Raw genomic sequence first — 15,912 nt, 5'->3', positions numbered from 1 at the left:
GACCCAGGACCATGACACTAAATTTTGGTTACTATGATTCTTTGTACTATTGATTTTTTTTACACCAAAGATCAATTCAGATCAACAAACAGAAAAACAACAACAAACAAACAAAAAACAGAATAATGGGAAGAGAAAAACATGGATCTGAAACAAACATGGTGGAGGTAATGTTATTGCAGTGGTATGTCAAATGCGGTCACAAGTGTGTGACTGCTAATAGATATGTCAGGGTGAACTGTGAAGTGCACAGGGCTATACTCTGCTTAGATTCAGCCAAATGCTCCAAAACTATGTGGACAGAAATTCAGAAAAGAAATAATGAGCCAAAGTACACTACAAAAGCAACCAGTGGGTTTGTGAAGGCAAAGAAATGGGATATCCTTCAATGGCCAATTCAGTCGCATTATCTCCACCCAACAGATCGTGCTTTTCAATTTCTGCCTTCAGTTTTTCCTTCAGTAAGCACCACAAACAAGCAGCAAGTAAATGCTGCTGCAATAACGACCTAACAGATAATGCTAAAGTAAGAAATGTAGCACATGCTGATGTTGCATGGGTTTGCAGCCACTGCCAGCAAACAATCTTCATCCAAGGATTAAAAACAATGCTTATATTTTAAATTATGTTAGTTTGTCCAATTGTTTTTGTACCTCTGAAAGTGCAGAAAAATGGCTGTAAAGCCACTTTAATTAAAATTGAACATCTGCACTTAAATCATTGACTTAAAATAGTGCATGAAAGCTAAATTGCAAAAATTGTGTCATTGTCCAAACACATAAGGACCTAGATAACTGTACTATCCTTTCATCAGCTGGAACATTTTCTCAACTGCTATTCCAATTCAGGGTCACTGAGGGGCTGAAGTCTATCCCACCTGAAATGTGGGGTACATCCTGAACATGTCACAGGACTCAGAGGAAAATTAAACATTATTATTTGTGAGAAGAGTAACAGATTTGTGCCATCTTTATCTGCTGCAAGAGCATTCAAACCTGTGACAACAAGTACATTTGTTTTCCAACTGAACTAGCTGATAATTGAAGTGACTTGACTTAACCTCCTAGGACCTGGCATCCACATATGTGGACATCACATTTTGGGTTATTTAGACCAAAATACTCAATTGTGCTCTATAGGGTCTGATATCCACTTACGAGGACATTATACTGCTACTGTTCTATCAAAATTTCAAATGAATATCCTCATATGTGGCCCTCATTTTTCTTAGAAACAAAAATCAGGTAAAAAAAAAACAACTTTGTTTTTACATTCACCGGGTCCCAATATGCCCAAATATCAAAGAGAAATTTAAAATGCATGCCGTGGAAGAGTTCGGGTCTTAGGAGGTTAAAGGCTTTGCTAATGAAAAATAGGACATTACCACCCTTGCATTAGCAAAGTTTCTTGTACATTCTGCATGTTCTAGTTGAGTGACTCACACTCACTTGATGTTTGCAGACCTCTAAACAAACACCAAATAAAAACAGAGTTTTGGGAGTCACAGATTTCTAACCCTCTTTTGAGGATCAATACTAACACGTGACCCACTAAACCACAGACACTTGGAAGTGCTAGAGTTCAGACTGGGCCACATCCCACATAATGTACTAATGCAGTCTCCATTCTCAGATGCTTTTGCTTGTTAAGAGAACTGCTGCTTGGAGGAATGGACACTTTGTACTGGAGCAACTTTCACCAGTAGCATTTATCAGAGTGAACAATAATTCCTAATAGCAGAAACGTGCATGGGAAATGGGATCAAAGTATAGCACACACATAAAACATTATAACTGCGCAGGATGCTGTCACACCAACCCAAATGTTACCAAATTTGAGTCATATTATCTGCAAACAACGTGTGTGGCATAAAAGCTTTGCCACATCTCACTGATATGTCACCTCAGACAGAGAATTTTAAAAAGCCCCACTCACGATGAAATCGCAAACTGTTGGAAACAAAGTAAAATACAAGAAGTATCTCAGCAGGATTAAAATGTGATATTACTGTTTGCGCCCGTCTGTCCCCACAGTCTCTGAATGCCACACGCGTTGTTTGCAGATAATAAGCGGCGTGATTACTTGTGGGCTCGAGTGTCCACACCTCTTTTCATCTCACATACACCCGTGTAATGAAGCAGCGTGTTCTCCTCCTCTCGCTGCTGCCCACCCCGCACCTGTCCGCGCTGTGCGGCAGCTACGAGGGCTGCTCTTCCTTTTATGGTCTGGCTTCCTTTGTGGACACGTTAGTTGGATGAGGAGAGCAGAGCAGAGCGCGGTGGTCCACATTCCCCGCATCTTCCAGTTGCGCTCCTGCGCTTTACGCAGAGTCCGCGGCTCTTCTGGAACACTCAGCTTTCTCTTTCTAAACACCGAGATGAACATGAGATGATTGAGCTCGTGGGCCGTGCGCACTGATGCTTCTCATTTTGCCGTTTCCTCGCGGTTTTTTCCTCTCCTGTCTGTATCCTTCGCCGACCAATCTGTGGAATGGTCTGCGTTTTCTCCCCTGGGTTGTTTCCACTTCAGCATGGGAACTGCGGTGTCCAAAAGGAAGAATCTGAGGAGTGATGCGATTTCTTCCGTGGCCGCAAAAGTTAGGTGAGTGCGCCCGGGGGAGCAGGGGATGTGAATCGGAGGTCTGAGCGCTCTGAAGCCGACGGAGCACAGAGGAGAAGACTCTGGCAGCCGTAGAAGTGATAGTTTGCAGATGGCTGCACATTTCCCTAAACTAGTGTAAAGGGATAACGTTCACGTGAGAATAATTACTGTAATTTTATGTATTTATAATATATTAATGGATACACATAAATTAGGATATATTTCATGGTGTAAAAACAGCTCCTCCACTCTCTCTGGGCTGTTTTAGAGCTTTTAATTTAGCTGCTTTAATTTTGCTTTTCTTCTTCTTCTTCTTCTCATTATTATTATTATTATTATTATTATTATTATTATTATTATTATTATTATTATTATACTTAATGATATATATATATATATATTTACTTTTTATGTCCCTTTTAAGTAAGTTGTGACAGAATGAACCAATCTCTTCTTGTTTGTATTGGTTAGTGTACTTGTATTTCTACTGCCTTGCATAAGGTTCTTTGCTTTTTGATTCATGCTGCAACCTTATGATTAGCAGAAGTAGTGAATCCAAAGAATCAAATCAGGGTTGTTGTTTTTTTCAGTTTTTTTTATCATTATTATTATATATGTTTATTTTTATGCTTTTACGTTTGCTGTCTGACGTAAGCCAAACTTTAATTTAAGGACATTTGTGTTATTTTAATTGTCCTGATGCCCGTTGACAGATTGATGACCTGTCCAGGGTGTACTCTGATATATCCTCTAATTCTGACTCTAACACAGGTCATTAACACACTGGCATTATACAATACACACACAGTATAGCTGTGACATGTGAAAAGCTTTATTTATCCTCTTAACATCTACTAGCTTACTGGGGACCTATTAATGGAGGTTTGGAAAGTGGAAATCTCTCTGTGACTCACCACATTTCAGTTCACCAACTTAAAATGGTTTAAGGGTCAACAGTTGCAGAAAGTTACTCAGGGGCCCCTAAACTGTGTGTTGCACACAAGAAAAAGCACAGAAATCAAACCCCAAATGGGATCTGAGGTCAAATGCTGACCTCAGATCAAAGGTGGTTAGGCTTAGGTGTATATATCAAGCATTTGGGTTTAGATTGGCCAGGCCCTCTGAGAGCTAAGTCATCGTCAGCAAAACTCCCTAACCATAACTGTAACCCTGTGATTGGAATATGTCATTTCTGGTTTTATTACATTATTTCAAAGTCTTGGCAAACAGATAACAAAAAAAATAAATAAATAAAAATAAAATAATTATTATAATCAATACACATCAAAATCTACTCATTATATAGACTGTATGGTTTTTGGGAGGATTAGCACCTGTGACTTAGAGCACCATGTTAGAGTTACAGTTTGACCCTCTTTAGGGTGAAACAAATTCACCTTTTGTCATTTTTTCATGTATAATTTTTGTACAAATGAGAATACTATTGAAATGTACGTGTAAGTATTACTTCAGGATTTTGCTTATGTTGCGGTAGATGGAGTGAGCACTTTTTTTTCTTAAGGACCCACTTGGTTCATGTCACTCAGCTTGTGAGTAATTCTGATGACTTTTAGCTTTGAGTCATAACATTAAGGTCACGTCATGGGTGTCAGATCAGTGCGTTCTCAGTCCGAAGGACACAGGATGACCAGGCCTTATGGTAGGAGATTTTGTTGGTGTCACCCACTGATTAATTTCAGACACCACGGTCGAATCAAGCACTTCGTCTCTCAGTGACCTATGTGTGTATGTGCTTTTCTTCTTTAAGTGATCGCATGGTTGAACTGAAGCAAAGGCAAACTGTTTCCTTTCCATCCACTTCCAAAGTCACCTCCATGCTCACTTTTGCACACATTGTCCAATTCTGTTTGTCCTCGTCTTCCTTTTTTCTATTTGTATGTTTATCTCCTTCCTCCTTCCTTCCTTGCTGCCTCACTCACTTTTTCAAACCTCACGCTTTAACTCTCCATAAATCATGCTGATCGCAGCCGGTAGTTCAAGCAAGACCGTGTATGCAGACCACAGCCAAGGCTTGAACAGTATACGATATACCTCCTCTCTGTCAGTGGTTGTGAGCAGCACTCCAGTTGATGGGGAGTTTAATGGCACTCTGAGAACAATAGCACTTCCCACTGAATCCCAACTGAGCCGGATTAGTAATGTCTCCAGTCTGCCAGATGATCTGAGTTTATCTGTTGTGCAGTGAATGAGCAGGGCAAAGCCATTTCACCTTTTCTACTTCCCTATCTTCATCTTTCTGTGACTGTGAATAGCAAAAGCAAGGGGATTGTTCTAGAAGCATGTCTAATAGGCCCCTCTTCTTCTCTCTGACCTTAAAACATCTGTCTCTGTGTAATGTCACTCTGTCTCTTATTTCACTGTTCTGAGTAATACAGGCGAGGTTGAGTAGGAACGCACTGATCGGACCCAGTGGGAATAAATTAATAGAACAGTTTTTAACTTTGTCATCTGAAACTGACATTCACATCGCCTGTTTTCACAGTGATTCTTATTAATCACCAAATGGAACTAGAATAGAGTGGATGGCTAAAAGCTTGGTGGTTTATGAGCTGCTTTTCATCCAATGAAAAGGGATGAAATCTAATTCTGAAATTAGGGAAACTGTGAACAAAGATCCATGATTCATGTTCAAAGTGTGGGGCCTTAAAGTTAAAAGAAAATCCACATCGACTAAATTAATCTCACTTGTTAATTGTTTTAAAGCATAAATTATACACTAACATTTTCAATCATTTACATTCATATACATTCATTCAGATCAAAGTGTGGTGTTATTAACGTTGAATCACTTCAAAGAAGAAGATTCAACAGAAGTCAGCTGATCTGAAGTCAGCGAGCTCCCTGTCCTGAGAAATCTGGGCTTATCATTTTGTTTGTTTTCCTGTCCTGTCGTTTGCTCACTCTTGGTTGGAATGAATCAGAACTGCCAAACAGGTTGACGAGCGCATGTGTGCTGTTTACTGACAACACCTTGCCGGATTTTTGGGGATATCCCTGATGATATTCAGTTTGGAGGATCTCAGCGGGACGTTGTTTTATGGTTTATGAGGATCAGTCCTCCTGTTGTCAGTATTCATGACAGCACTGAATGTTGTCATTAACCAGAAATTAAACCATGGAACTAATTATTTCCAGTACATGCAGCCATGTTCCAGAATGCATCGTACTTGTTTTGGCTGCATGTGTGGCCACTTGCTGGCAGAACTGGGCTCATTAAGAAATAGGGAAGAAGAGTTTTCTTGTATAGAAATGCAGGAAAGAGAAAACAGACATGCATTCGAAAATTGGCTGATTCTGAGTGGACAGCCTCTTTTGCATTTTAGTTATCTCTTGCATTGTAATGCTGGCGTCTCTGCACTGGCTCTTTTTTAATATGCTCAACAGAAAAAGAAAGGTTAAAAAAGTCAATGAAAGTCTTCTAGGCTTTAGGCTTGCTGTCTTTTACTATGCATTTAATTGTGTGTTTTAATGACCACTTTTTAAGCAAAGTTAGAGGACAATTAGTTGTCCTTTATACACCCTATGCCTGAAGCACTTTAGTAATAGGCCAAACTGTCTCCCTGCCCTGTTTATGACAAACCTTTGTGGAGGAGTACGCCAAAACCAACTTTGATCAGCCACTTGATAGGAAAGATTACAAGCGCTTTAAAGCTAATGTTGTCTTTAATATTTCAAGAATGTCTGAGTCACTACTGAAAGGAATTGCACAGCACAACACTTTTCAGGCCTTAATAGTTTCCACTTTGGTGAAAATGTGATTTCATGGGCTCTTTCCCACAAGACTCTGTGACCAGCAGCCACCCTGTACTTATTGCTGCACAAATTCGCTCTAGCCACGGTACAGTGTGGACGTTAGCTATAAAACATCTGGGCACCTCTGTAAAGCATAAACCTGTCACTGGAGGAAAACTATATATGAAACTTCCAAGGTCAAATATAACAGAGTTTTTAAACCAACAGTGTTAATAGAGTCTGTTTAGAATACTTAATATTGGTGTGGTGTGTTTGGGTGTATTACACAGCTCATCTTTAGATTTTAAATCATATGCAGAGAGGTGAGTGTTTCAGGTTATAGTGGATGTGTAAATGTAGCAACACAGACTCACCTTTTCAGGAGAGTCCACATATTTTGAAAGCTGTTCACAGCTTTGGGAAGTCTTGTTTGAAAAGCTTCATTTGAAATTGTTCGTCATCATAACGCACACTAGGTCCCAGGCACCCTGTTTAGGATTAGTGTTACTCGTCTGGCTTGGGTAATGTTTTGTTACCTCCACCAACGAGGTTATTCTTTCTGTCTGTAAATGTGATAGGTTTAAAAGCTTTAAATAAATCCTGATAAAATATTGTAGTGTGTGGAGGGGGGTTCATGTTAATAATCCATTCAAATTTGGCTTACACCCACCACAGTCTTAAACGGCAACTCGAAGATTTATTGGTCGAAAATTGACAAAAAGCCTATAACTATTCTTACGACTGTGGTGTGTATTGTCGACATAGGTATAAAGATTTTAAATATCATGTTACATTTGACCTCTCCTTCAAGGTCAATAGATTGATCTGAATGTCAAAGTGACAATAACGCTGCAAAGAGCTATTTAAAACTCTGTTTCTTACTGCCATTGTTTGTATTGGCAACATATAGACACATAGGGAATTATATCTGGGTATTGTAAATATCACATTAATTTGGACTTCAGACCTCGTCTTCAATGTCAAATAAGGTCCAACTTTCATAAAATGCTAAATTTAAAATACATGGCTGAATATAAAGTTAAATACAAAACTTCCAATGTTCACAAGTGCTCAAGGTGTTGCCCTCTGGACACACAGCCTACGTCTATACAGTGGTCAAGCTCATCCCATAATTTTGTGAGCATGCCTGGTGTTACTGCTGTTCTTGTGTTACCTACCACCAACCTCGTGAAACTCACAAACCAGGTTGCTGTATCAGTATGTTTCATTCAATCCTGGTCAACTAAACACTGCTCAGACATACACAGATTACCTCTTGGTTCGAACATGTTATGATGCTATCGCACTGGGGTTTTTTCCAGTCTTTTTTTTTTTTTAAATGAAGAATAATCTTCATTTAAATCTTTAATCTTCAATAATCTGGTAATCTTCCTTTTGTCACCCTCTTTCAGCTTCAGTTTCAGTGGCAGCAAGCCTCAGGGCATGATACTTATTTAATGATTATTACTTTTAGATTTTATTGTGTCTCTCACAGTTGGGAAATGACACGTTAAAGACTGATAAAGAATGATACGCAATAAAGTTGGATGTAAAAAGGTTGAAGATTTAGGCCAACCAGGGACACCTTAACATTATTGAAGGCCTTGTGGCCATGAATATTATGCTCACTGAGTAAAGTTATGTGCATATTGAGTCACTTTCCTCTGGTTTAAGTGCAGTGGGCCATTTTGTTTGAAGATGACAGAGCTGTCCCTGTCAGACAGTCACCTAACTAGGGGCTCATAAAACATAGAAATTAGAGCTCAAGTCTTACGAGACCCCCGGTTGGTCTCATAACAGTAAGCCTTTGCATTAAGGAAAGGCCAAGGTTGACCTAGTTTTCTGCTCTCAGTATAACCCAAGCTTTTGTGGGAGATACATGCACCTTTGTCCTGTTTTTGCTCAGGTGAAACCTGTCTGTCTGCCTGCTGTCTTTACATGTCCTCAAGAGGTGTTGACAGGATAGTTGTTTCCGAGGACAGTGAGTCAGTCAGGGAGAGCGACTCGACATTCCATTAGTGCTAACATGCTGTTGATGTCTTGTCCTCAGAAGGAATTCCCATTAAGGGAATAGAGGTCCAGCAAGTGGCGTGTCCAGCGGGGCGGCCTGCCAACCAGACTGGCCACCCCAGGTGCCACCCCGAAGCTAAAACACTAAAATTTAATGAAATATCAAATGTACGATTATGGTTTCACAGTGAAGCTCAGATATCCGAGGGTAAGTGAATACAGCACCGGCTTCTGCACTATGAGCATCATGTTAGCAAAGGTAGGAGAGCCAAGCACGAAAGACAGCACCAGAAAACATTTTTTCGGCAAAAGATTAACAAGTTAACATAGCTGGATATAGAGCATCGGACATTCGAACGGTGGGCTGATGACTTATTTATTTATTTATTTTTGTAACGGCTTGAACAATGAGAGGTGGTGGATTGGCCAGATGCTGGCCGATGTGTAATAATAACTCAGTTGTTTGGTGGTGGCTATGGCGGAGCTTCCACAGAGGCAACAGGTGGATGGGGGAAGGGGAGGCAGGAGGAGGAGAGACCCGAGGCAGCCACCGGTCTGAGTATCAGGTGAACTGAACTTCAGGTAAGAAGTTATGACCTGCAGTCTATCTGGGTCAGATATAAACCAAGTTTAGGTGGAGTTTATTTTCGTTGTGCTGACTTTTTACAGTCAGTTACAATAACTCGTACTGCGTGAGCTAGCATGATGGAGTTTCTATACAGCTGTTCGGTTGCTATGATGTTACTGATAGTGAACTTTATTTTATTCATAAGGTTAGTTAGTAGAGTTGCCAACGGCTCCTTAAAACATGGAATGGTCCCTCATTCAGAGAAAATATTATGCGTTTTGTATTGAGCTGAGAAGAGACGCAGTTTGTCCCGTACTTTAGCTAGAATGGAAAAAGCTGATGTTTGCTGGAGCCACAGCTGTAAAAGCTGCTGGTCATGATATCGGTTTGGATATGTGGTGAGAGGGAAACATGAGGATGAAACCAGGAGATGTCCTTACTGAATCATCAGAGCTGAACAGGTGATGGAGAAACAGGTTTACCTTTTAGGTGACATAAATGAGTTGAAGGGAAGTTATGAACTGTTTCTGAGAGACAAATAACACCAGGATCCTTTTCTAAGTAGCTGATAGCTGTGCAGCGGTGGATCTAACAAAGTGTTGCCAGGGAGCCAGGTAGGGCATTAACAGGGAGAGGGGGGCACAAAGAAATACTTTTCTTTCTTATTCTCATTTCAGATATTTAGCTTTTATTAAATAATTATCTGAATCTTGCAAACAAAGTTTTATCTGACGTAAAATGTATAGAAATCATACATATAACAAAAAGACAGTGTACATCACTCTCACAACAGCATTTGTTTTCATTCAAAGGCTTTATGGCTTTAATACCTGGTGGGCCGGTCTGTAGTGAAAATGCCCAATTTTTTGTCCCAGTCCAGCCCTGCAGGTTAATACTGGCAGTGTCACCATGCCAGCTGACTGTATTTCATCATCAGCCATTGTTGTTCTTTATACATCAATATTACCAAAGTTTACCATAAGGCAGCATATAAAGTATTTACTTGCTTTCAGGTTTTATTCAAATGTTAGTCTTTTCATTTGTTTCCCCACTTTTTTCCTGTTTCAAAATCAAACACCAGTTTGTGAGAAGATTATCTTCTTTTTTTAATAGGCATTGGTTTTGCATTGGCATTGGCTAATTTGCCAATTGTATGTTAAAAATGTTCGTATTTTAATATTCAAAAATGTTTTTGCCCAAAACATATGTGCACTACATGTCAGTAAAAATACTATGCAAATATTGATGCCCTTGACTGCTGAATAAACACTGACTGATTGTATCTCTTGTACTTTATCAACGTAGTATCTAAAAACTTTGCACCGTAGTGGTTAAAATCTCATTCTAATAAGAGTTAAAAGCGCATTCGGTTATTAGGTTTATAGGGTTATTGAATTATGGTTAACGGTTGGTAGAATTGTTTTTAACATTATCTGCCAATTACATCTGCCACCCTTCTCCAAATCTGTGCCCCTACCTGGCCCCCCCAACAAAAATTTTCTAGACACGCCACTGGGTCCAGCTGTAAACAAATGTTAAGTGTTTGAGTTCCTTTATCACTCAGCAGTTGCCAAGACTAGATATTGAATCTGAACTAGGAAATACGTAAAAACAGAGCAGTGAACATTAATAAAAAATGTTCTTATATTGAGATTAAATTTAGACAATTATAGCACATTAAAGTCAGGGATATTTAAATACTCTTTGTTTGGGGATGCTTAAGGCTTGTATGTTTCATTCAAGTTTTTAAGACTGATAATTACAGTCCTGCCAGACTGTGTCATAATCATGCCGTTGGTCAAATATGTGGCAGAAAATAACATGCCTGTTTTACAAGGGGGAAAAAAACTCTGGGATAGGTCATAGATGAGTGCTACTCACATTCTGTGTTGTAAATGGTCATTAAGTCTTCAGTAACCTTTGCTGACCTTCATCGGGTAGAAGGAATTGGAATATCAGTGAATCAGGGCCATACTCCACCCCACTCCACACTCTCCTGTTAATGGTTACTGAGCTATAATTGACCTTTAATTAAACAGAGCAGAGGTCAAACAGAAATGGATTATGAGCAGATGATGCAGGCTTCTTCAGTTTACTTCAGCACCAAGAATGTGAAACTATCCATAGTTTGTTTTAGAATGTTTGTGAATTGTGTTTGGGGGCTTTGGGAGCATCTTGAAAATCAAGTTGGTGATGAGGCTGGGGAGAATGGGATGGAAAGTAAGTTTTGAAAGCCACAAAACTCATAACCTGGCCAATCTCCAGAGAAATATATTATGGTCATTTAGTGCTTAAGGGCAATAAACCTCTTACCTGGTGCCCCTTTAATGAAAAACCAATAACTGCCCAGTAAGTCCTTGGAGCAACGGAATTTTTTTTTACCCCGTGTGAACCTGAGACTGCTCTGGTTAACCGTAGCATCCTGCCTCCTGTCTCTTTAGATTTTACACTTTACAATTTTTTTTCATGCCCTATTGTAAATCTCCTGGGAGATAGGGTAATTGCCTGACTCCTGGCCTTTGGAGTGCAGCAGAGCAAATGTCTCCTAATGAAGTCATCTGCCATTACCAGCCAGCCTTCATAGTGTGTGCTTTGCACAGACATGAGGCAAACACGGACACAGAGAAGTAACAGTGAACACAGGTCAAATTGGCATTGTATAAATTTAGAGTAGTGCCCACACTCTGCACCACTACTTTGTTTTGTTCTTTTCTCTGCTATCAATTTGAATAATCATTTAATTAATTTCCGTAATAAATTCATAAATCAATTTTAATTATACAGTACCAAATCACAACAACAGTGCCTCAAGGTGCTTTATATTGTAAGGTAGACCCTACAATAATACATACAAACAAAAACTCAACAAACATATGACCCCCTATGAGCAAGAACTGCTGTTTAATAGAGGACAATATGGAATAAATAACAATAAAACTTAAAAAGATGAATTTCCTCACAAAAATAAAGTCAGTAAACTAAACTCCCATTCATACATGAAGAAATTCGCTCGTTTATATTACTTTGTAGGTGATGTGAGGACATTCTAGGGCCTAGTTACCTAGGCAACCCTTCAATCTATTTACCATCCTGTCATATGTCAATCAACTGTATCTTTTGTTCTTATTGGTAGGCATTTCAATTGACCACTTTTAAATTGGGAAAAGTTTAACTACCCATTTCACACTGCAAGTGTTGCATAGTTCCTGAATGTCACTGACATTTTACAATATTGCTGCTAATTGCTTTCTTTGTCGAAATTCTTACATCAAAACTGAATCAGTCTAATTTTTTTTTACCTACCCATCTCCAGTTAGAGCTATAGTAGGGTTTGCATGCATGTAAGATTCACTTCCATTTTATAGAGTATGTGCCATATGCCGTATATGTGACATTATAGTTTACACTGTTATGTATGTATGATTTAATCTTTCCTAGTTTTCTGAGTTACCTCAGTGGCAGCTGTTCCCAGTCCCTTGGTTGATTAGGTAAGAGGTAGAAAGGGGCGGAGCAAGCCTATATGGAGACCTGCAAAATGGGTCATACCGCAGGAATTCATTATGGTAGTTTCAGTTAGGTGTTTGTGTGTTTTACCCCTTTTTGTGCTTTTGTGGGCTGATCAGCCACTATTTAAGTTTCCCGTTTGTCTTATTTAGGTAGTTCAGTTTGTTTGAGTTAGTAGTATTTTTTGTTGTCAGCTTGTGAGTAGAGTTCTGGTACTTCGACCTCTTTTATGGGCCCAAGATTTAGATTTTTCTTTATAATTTAACCAAGTTTTTTGGGGGGTTAAAGAAAAAACTTTTTTTGGACTTTAACTTGTGCCTGACTTTCCTTCACTGCTTGTTCCATCACACCATGGGAGTAGCATCCTTTCTAGAGTACATGCAATCCCTATATATTAGCTGAGAAATTGATATGTAGTAGCTTCAACTTTTTCCAAACAGTTGATTCTGTTCATCTGGATGCAGCGTTTCCAGTGGGAAAGCCTCTGACCATGATGCTTGAGCATGCATCAAGACATTTGCAACTTTTGTTTTCATCCATTTCAAGTACATCACTAAATGAACTGTAAATTTCCTAAGACATAAATATTTTTCACTTGTATTACAGCAGTGTACTATTGCTGTTCTGTTGTGATGAGATGCAGTGAGGTAGAATAACTGAATTATTACGTTTTCTGAACTAAAACTGTTAAAGAGGCCAAAGAAGAGTTTTGATCAGTGGGGCTGTGATAACCTTCTCATCTGCTGAACATGTTGGAACACCATCAGGTAACTCAGTGAAGCCTCCTGCTGCCTAAAACAGCATCAGACACTCATTTATTCATTTTTACCTCTGTGAGGATGAAAACTTTGCTGTTGTAGAGTTAAGGCATTCTGCCAAAAATCTAATTCTTTTCCCTGTTACGACTTTTCAACAAGGTCCCAGCAGGACAGCAACGTGAAAACATGTTTAAGTGTGCCAACCGTCATCATTTTTTTTTAATTTAATGGACCGCTTAGCTGAAGAATACGAAAGAGAAGAGGAGAGGTAGGAAAAGCGATATAAAACTAAAAAAGGGCACAAAGGAGGCCTAGAATATGACCAAATTCTAATATCAACTCCTTTCCAGATCATCTGTCTCCCAGCTGTCCCCTACCCCCACTCCTTTTTTAATAGTCTTTCTTTACATATTATGCCTCTGTTCTTCATTACACTTCCCACCCTCATCCCAACTTTCTATTTTGGTTTTATAAACACATTTCCAGCTTGTTGGCTCTTTTCAAGCCACAGTGAGAGGATTAATACTATGATGTATAATTCACAAGCTAGAAATCTCTGACACGTTATTATAACTGTTGTTTCAGAGACCTCTGGAGTTATAAAAAATATCTATTGCCAAGATAAAGCTTCTCTGGTAATCACTTTGGCCTGAGAGGTGTGTGCTAATGTAATATATTAGTGTGTTTCTTTGTCTGAATCTTCCTTATTAACACCCGACTACAGAAAGACAGATTCTAAAGATATGGCTTAAATTCAGCTAAGAACATTAATTTTGACACCAGTTAAACTCTCCATAAAAATGTTAATTAAAAGATTATTATAGTTTAATAATAAATGTGTAACTGTTAATATGGATATTAGCAGCCATAGTATAAGATATTGTCTGTAAACCACTAGTTTCACCAGTTTTCATTGTCCAGTGATGTTTCAAAAATCTTTTCATGTGTGTTGTAAGCCTTGAGTTGATTAAAAAAAAAAAAGGAAAATCAAAAACTGGCAAACTTACAAATTTGTGTACAGACTTCTATTTTTTAATGGTGAAGGAACAACTTATCCCAGAATGCATTGCAAATCCCAGACTTCACCACAAACTTGCATTCCCCAAGTCATCTGATGTTTGCGGGAATGTTTGCGTAAACCTTAACATGGTAGGAGTGACCAATCAAATCCCTCGCTGTTTCACTTGGTGCAGTAGTTCTTTTCAATGAGTAATACCTTTTTTGTTGTTGTTGATACAGACACCTAAAGACTTGTGGTTTCTGCAAGAGTGCATACCATTGTTTTTTTTCAGTTTGGATAGTTCCAATATTATCGCTCATAGCAAAATCCATATGGGGTTTTTACTTCTTACTCCTGGAACCTCTATGGAGTCTACTTGCTGGTTAACTTCTATATTATTCAGTTCAGATGAGTTCAGTTTTATTTATAGAGTGACAAATTTCAACAACAGTTGCCTCTATTTTATGAGATCGTAAAATAATATAGACAAAACCCCAACAATCATATGACCCCTTATGGCAGTCCATTATTATCATTTTAAATTATATTTAAATTTGCTAAATAGCTAACCTAGTTAGCTAACACATGTCTCACCTAGCTATGTGTCAGTGATTCACAACTTTTTGGTGAAGTGGTTTATATTCCAACATAGGGCCATTAAAAGTAAAGGTTATTTATATTCTATGACTGTAAATGATATTTCATGATATTTCATGACTTCAACAAACTGTTCCATCTCTCTTTGACCTTTGACCTTGACTTTGTAATACGTGAATGTGCTTGTGATTCCTGTGGGAAACACTGCAGTACAATTTTTTTTATGATCAGTATAATCATGACAGTGAATTCTAATTGTTTATACCAATCTCAGCTTGAATGAACTTCTGTGCACTGCTGACAGACAGTGCTGACCTTTGAGAGCCAGATAGCTAAAAATGGGGGGAGCATGTATACGTTATTAACTGTGGCTACTTTTCCTTTTATTTTCTCTTTGAATATGTACTATTTCAAAACTATGTGGCTTTCACAGTTAGCTTAACAGATTAACAAAGAGGGTAAGTTGCTCAGAGAGGTTTATCTGCTCTTTAACTTTAAATTTCAAAATTAGCCTTTCGAACAATGACATGTTGATGTTTTGGAAAAATGTGTGAAGTGTCAGCCAATGCATGGGGCCAGTGTGACAGCTCAAACGAATGGATGTGATACCTAACAGAAAGCTGTCATAGCTTCATTTTTTAGCCCTAGAGGTTGCTACAGTGGGGCAAAAAAGTATTTAGTCAGCCACCGATTGTGCAAGTTCCCCCACTTAAAATGATGACAGAGGTCAGTAATTTGCACCAGAGGTACACTTCAACTTTGAGAGACAGAATGTGAAAAAAAAAAATCCATGAATTCACATGGTAGGATTTGTAAAGAATTTATTCGTAAATCAGGGTGGAAAATAAGTATTTGGTCAATAACAAAAATACAACTCAATACTTTGTAACATAACCTTTGTTGGCAATAACAGAGGTCAAACGTTTACTATAGGTCTTTACCAGGTTTGCACACACAGTAGCTGGTATTTTGGCCCATTCCTCCATGCAGATCTTCTCAAGAGCAGTGATGTTTTGGGGCTGTCGCCGAGCAACACGGACTTTCAACTCCCGCCACAGATTTTCTATGGGGTTGAGGTCTGGAGACTGGCTAGACCACTCCAGGACTTTCAAATGCTTCTT

General features: G+C 38.8%; 1 protein-coding gene across 1 annotated transcript in view; it reads left to right on the top strand.

Annotated features, from left to right (window-relative positions):
• The first annotated feature begins 2,009 nt into the window (after nt 1-2,009).
• The window catches only part of nsmfb (NMDA receptor synaptonuclear signaling and neuronal migration factor b), a 73,288-nt gene continuing 59,385 nt past the window's right edge, over nt 2,010-15,912 (top strand). Inside the window, exon 1 of the mRNA XM_085180756.1 lies at nt 2,010-2,601. Coding sequence (XP_085036882.1) covers nt 2,531-2,601 — 71 coding nt within the window. The 5' untranslated portion in view covers nt 2,010-2,530. The remainder of the gene's footprint in view (nt 2,602-15,912) is intronic.

The sequence above is a fragment of the Neolamprologus multifasciatus genome, chromosome 12, assembly GCF_963576455.1.
Source record: "Neolamprologus multifasciatus chromosome 12, fNeoMul1.2, whole genome shotgun sequence".
Classification (NCBI taxonomy): Eukaryota; Metazoa; Chordata; class Actinopteri; order Cichliformes; family Cichlidae; genus Neolamprologus; species Neolamprologus multifasciatus.
This window is presented reverse-complemented; position numbering and strand designations above follow the sequence as displayed.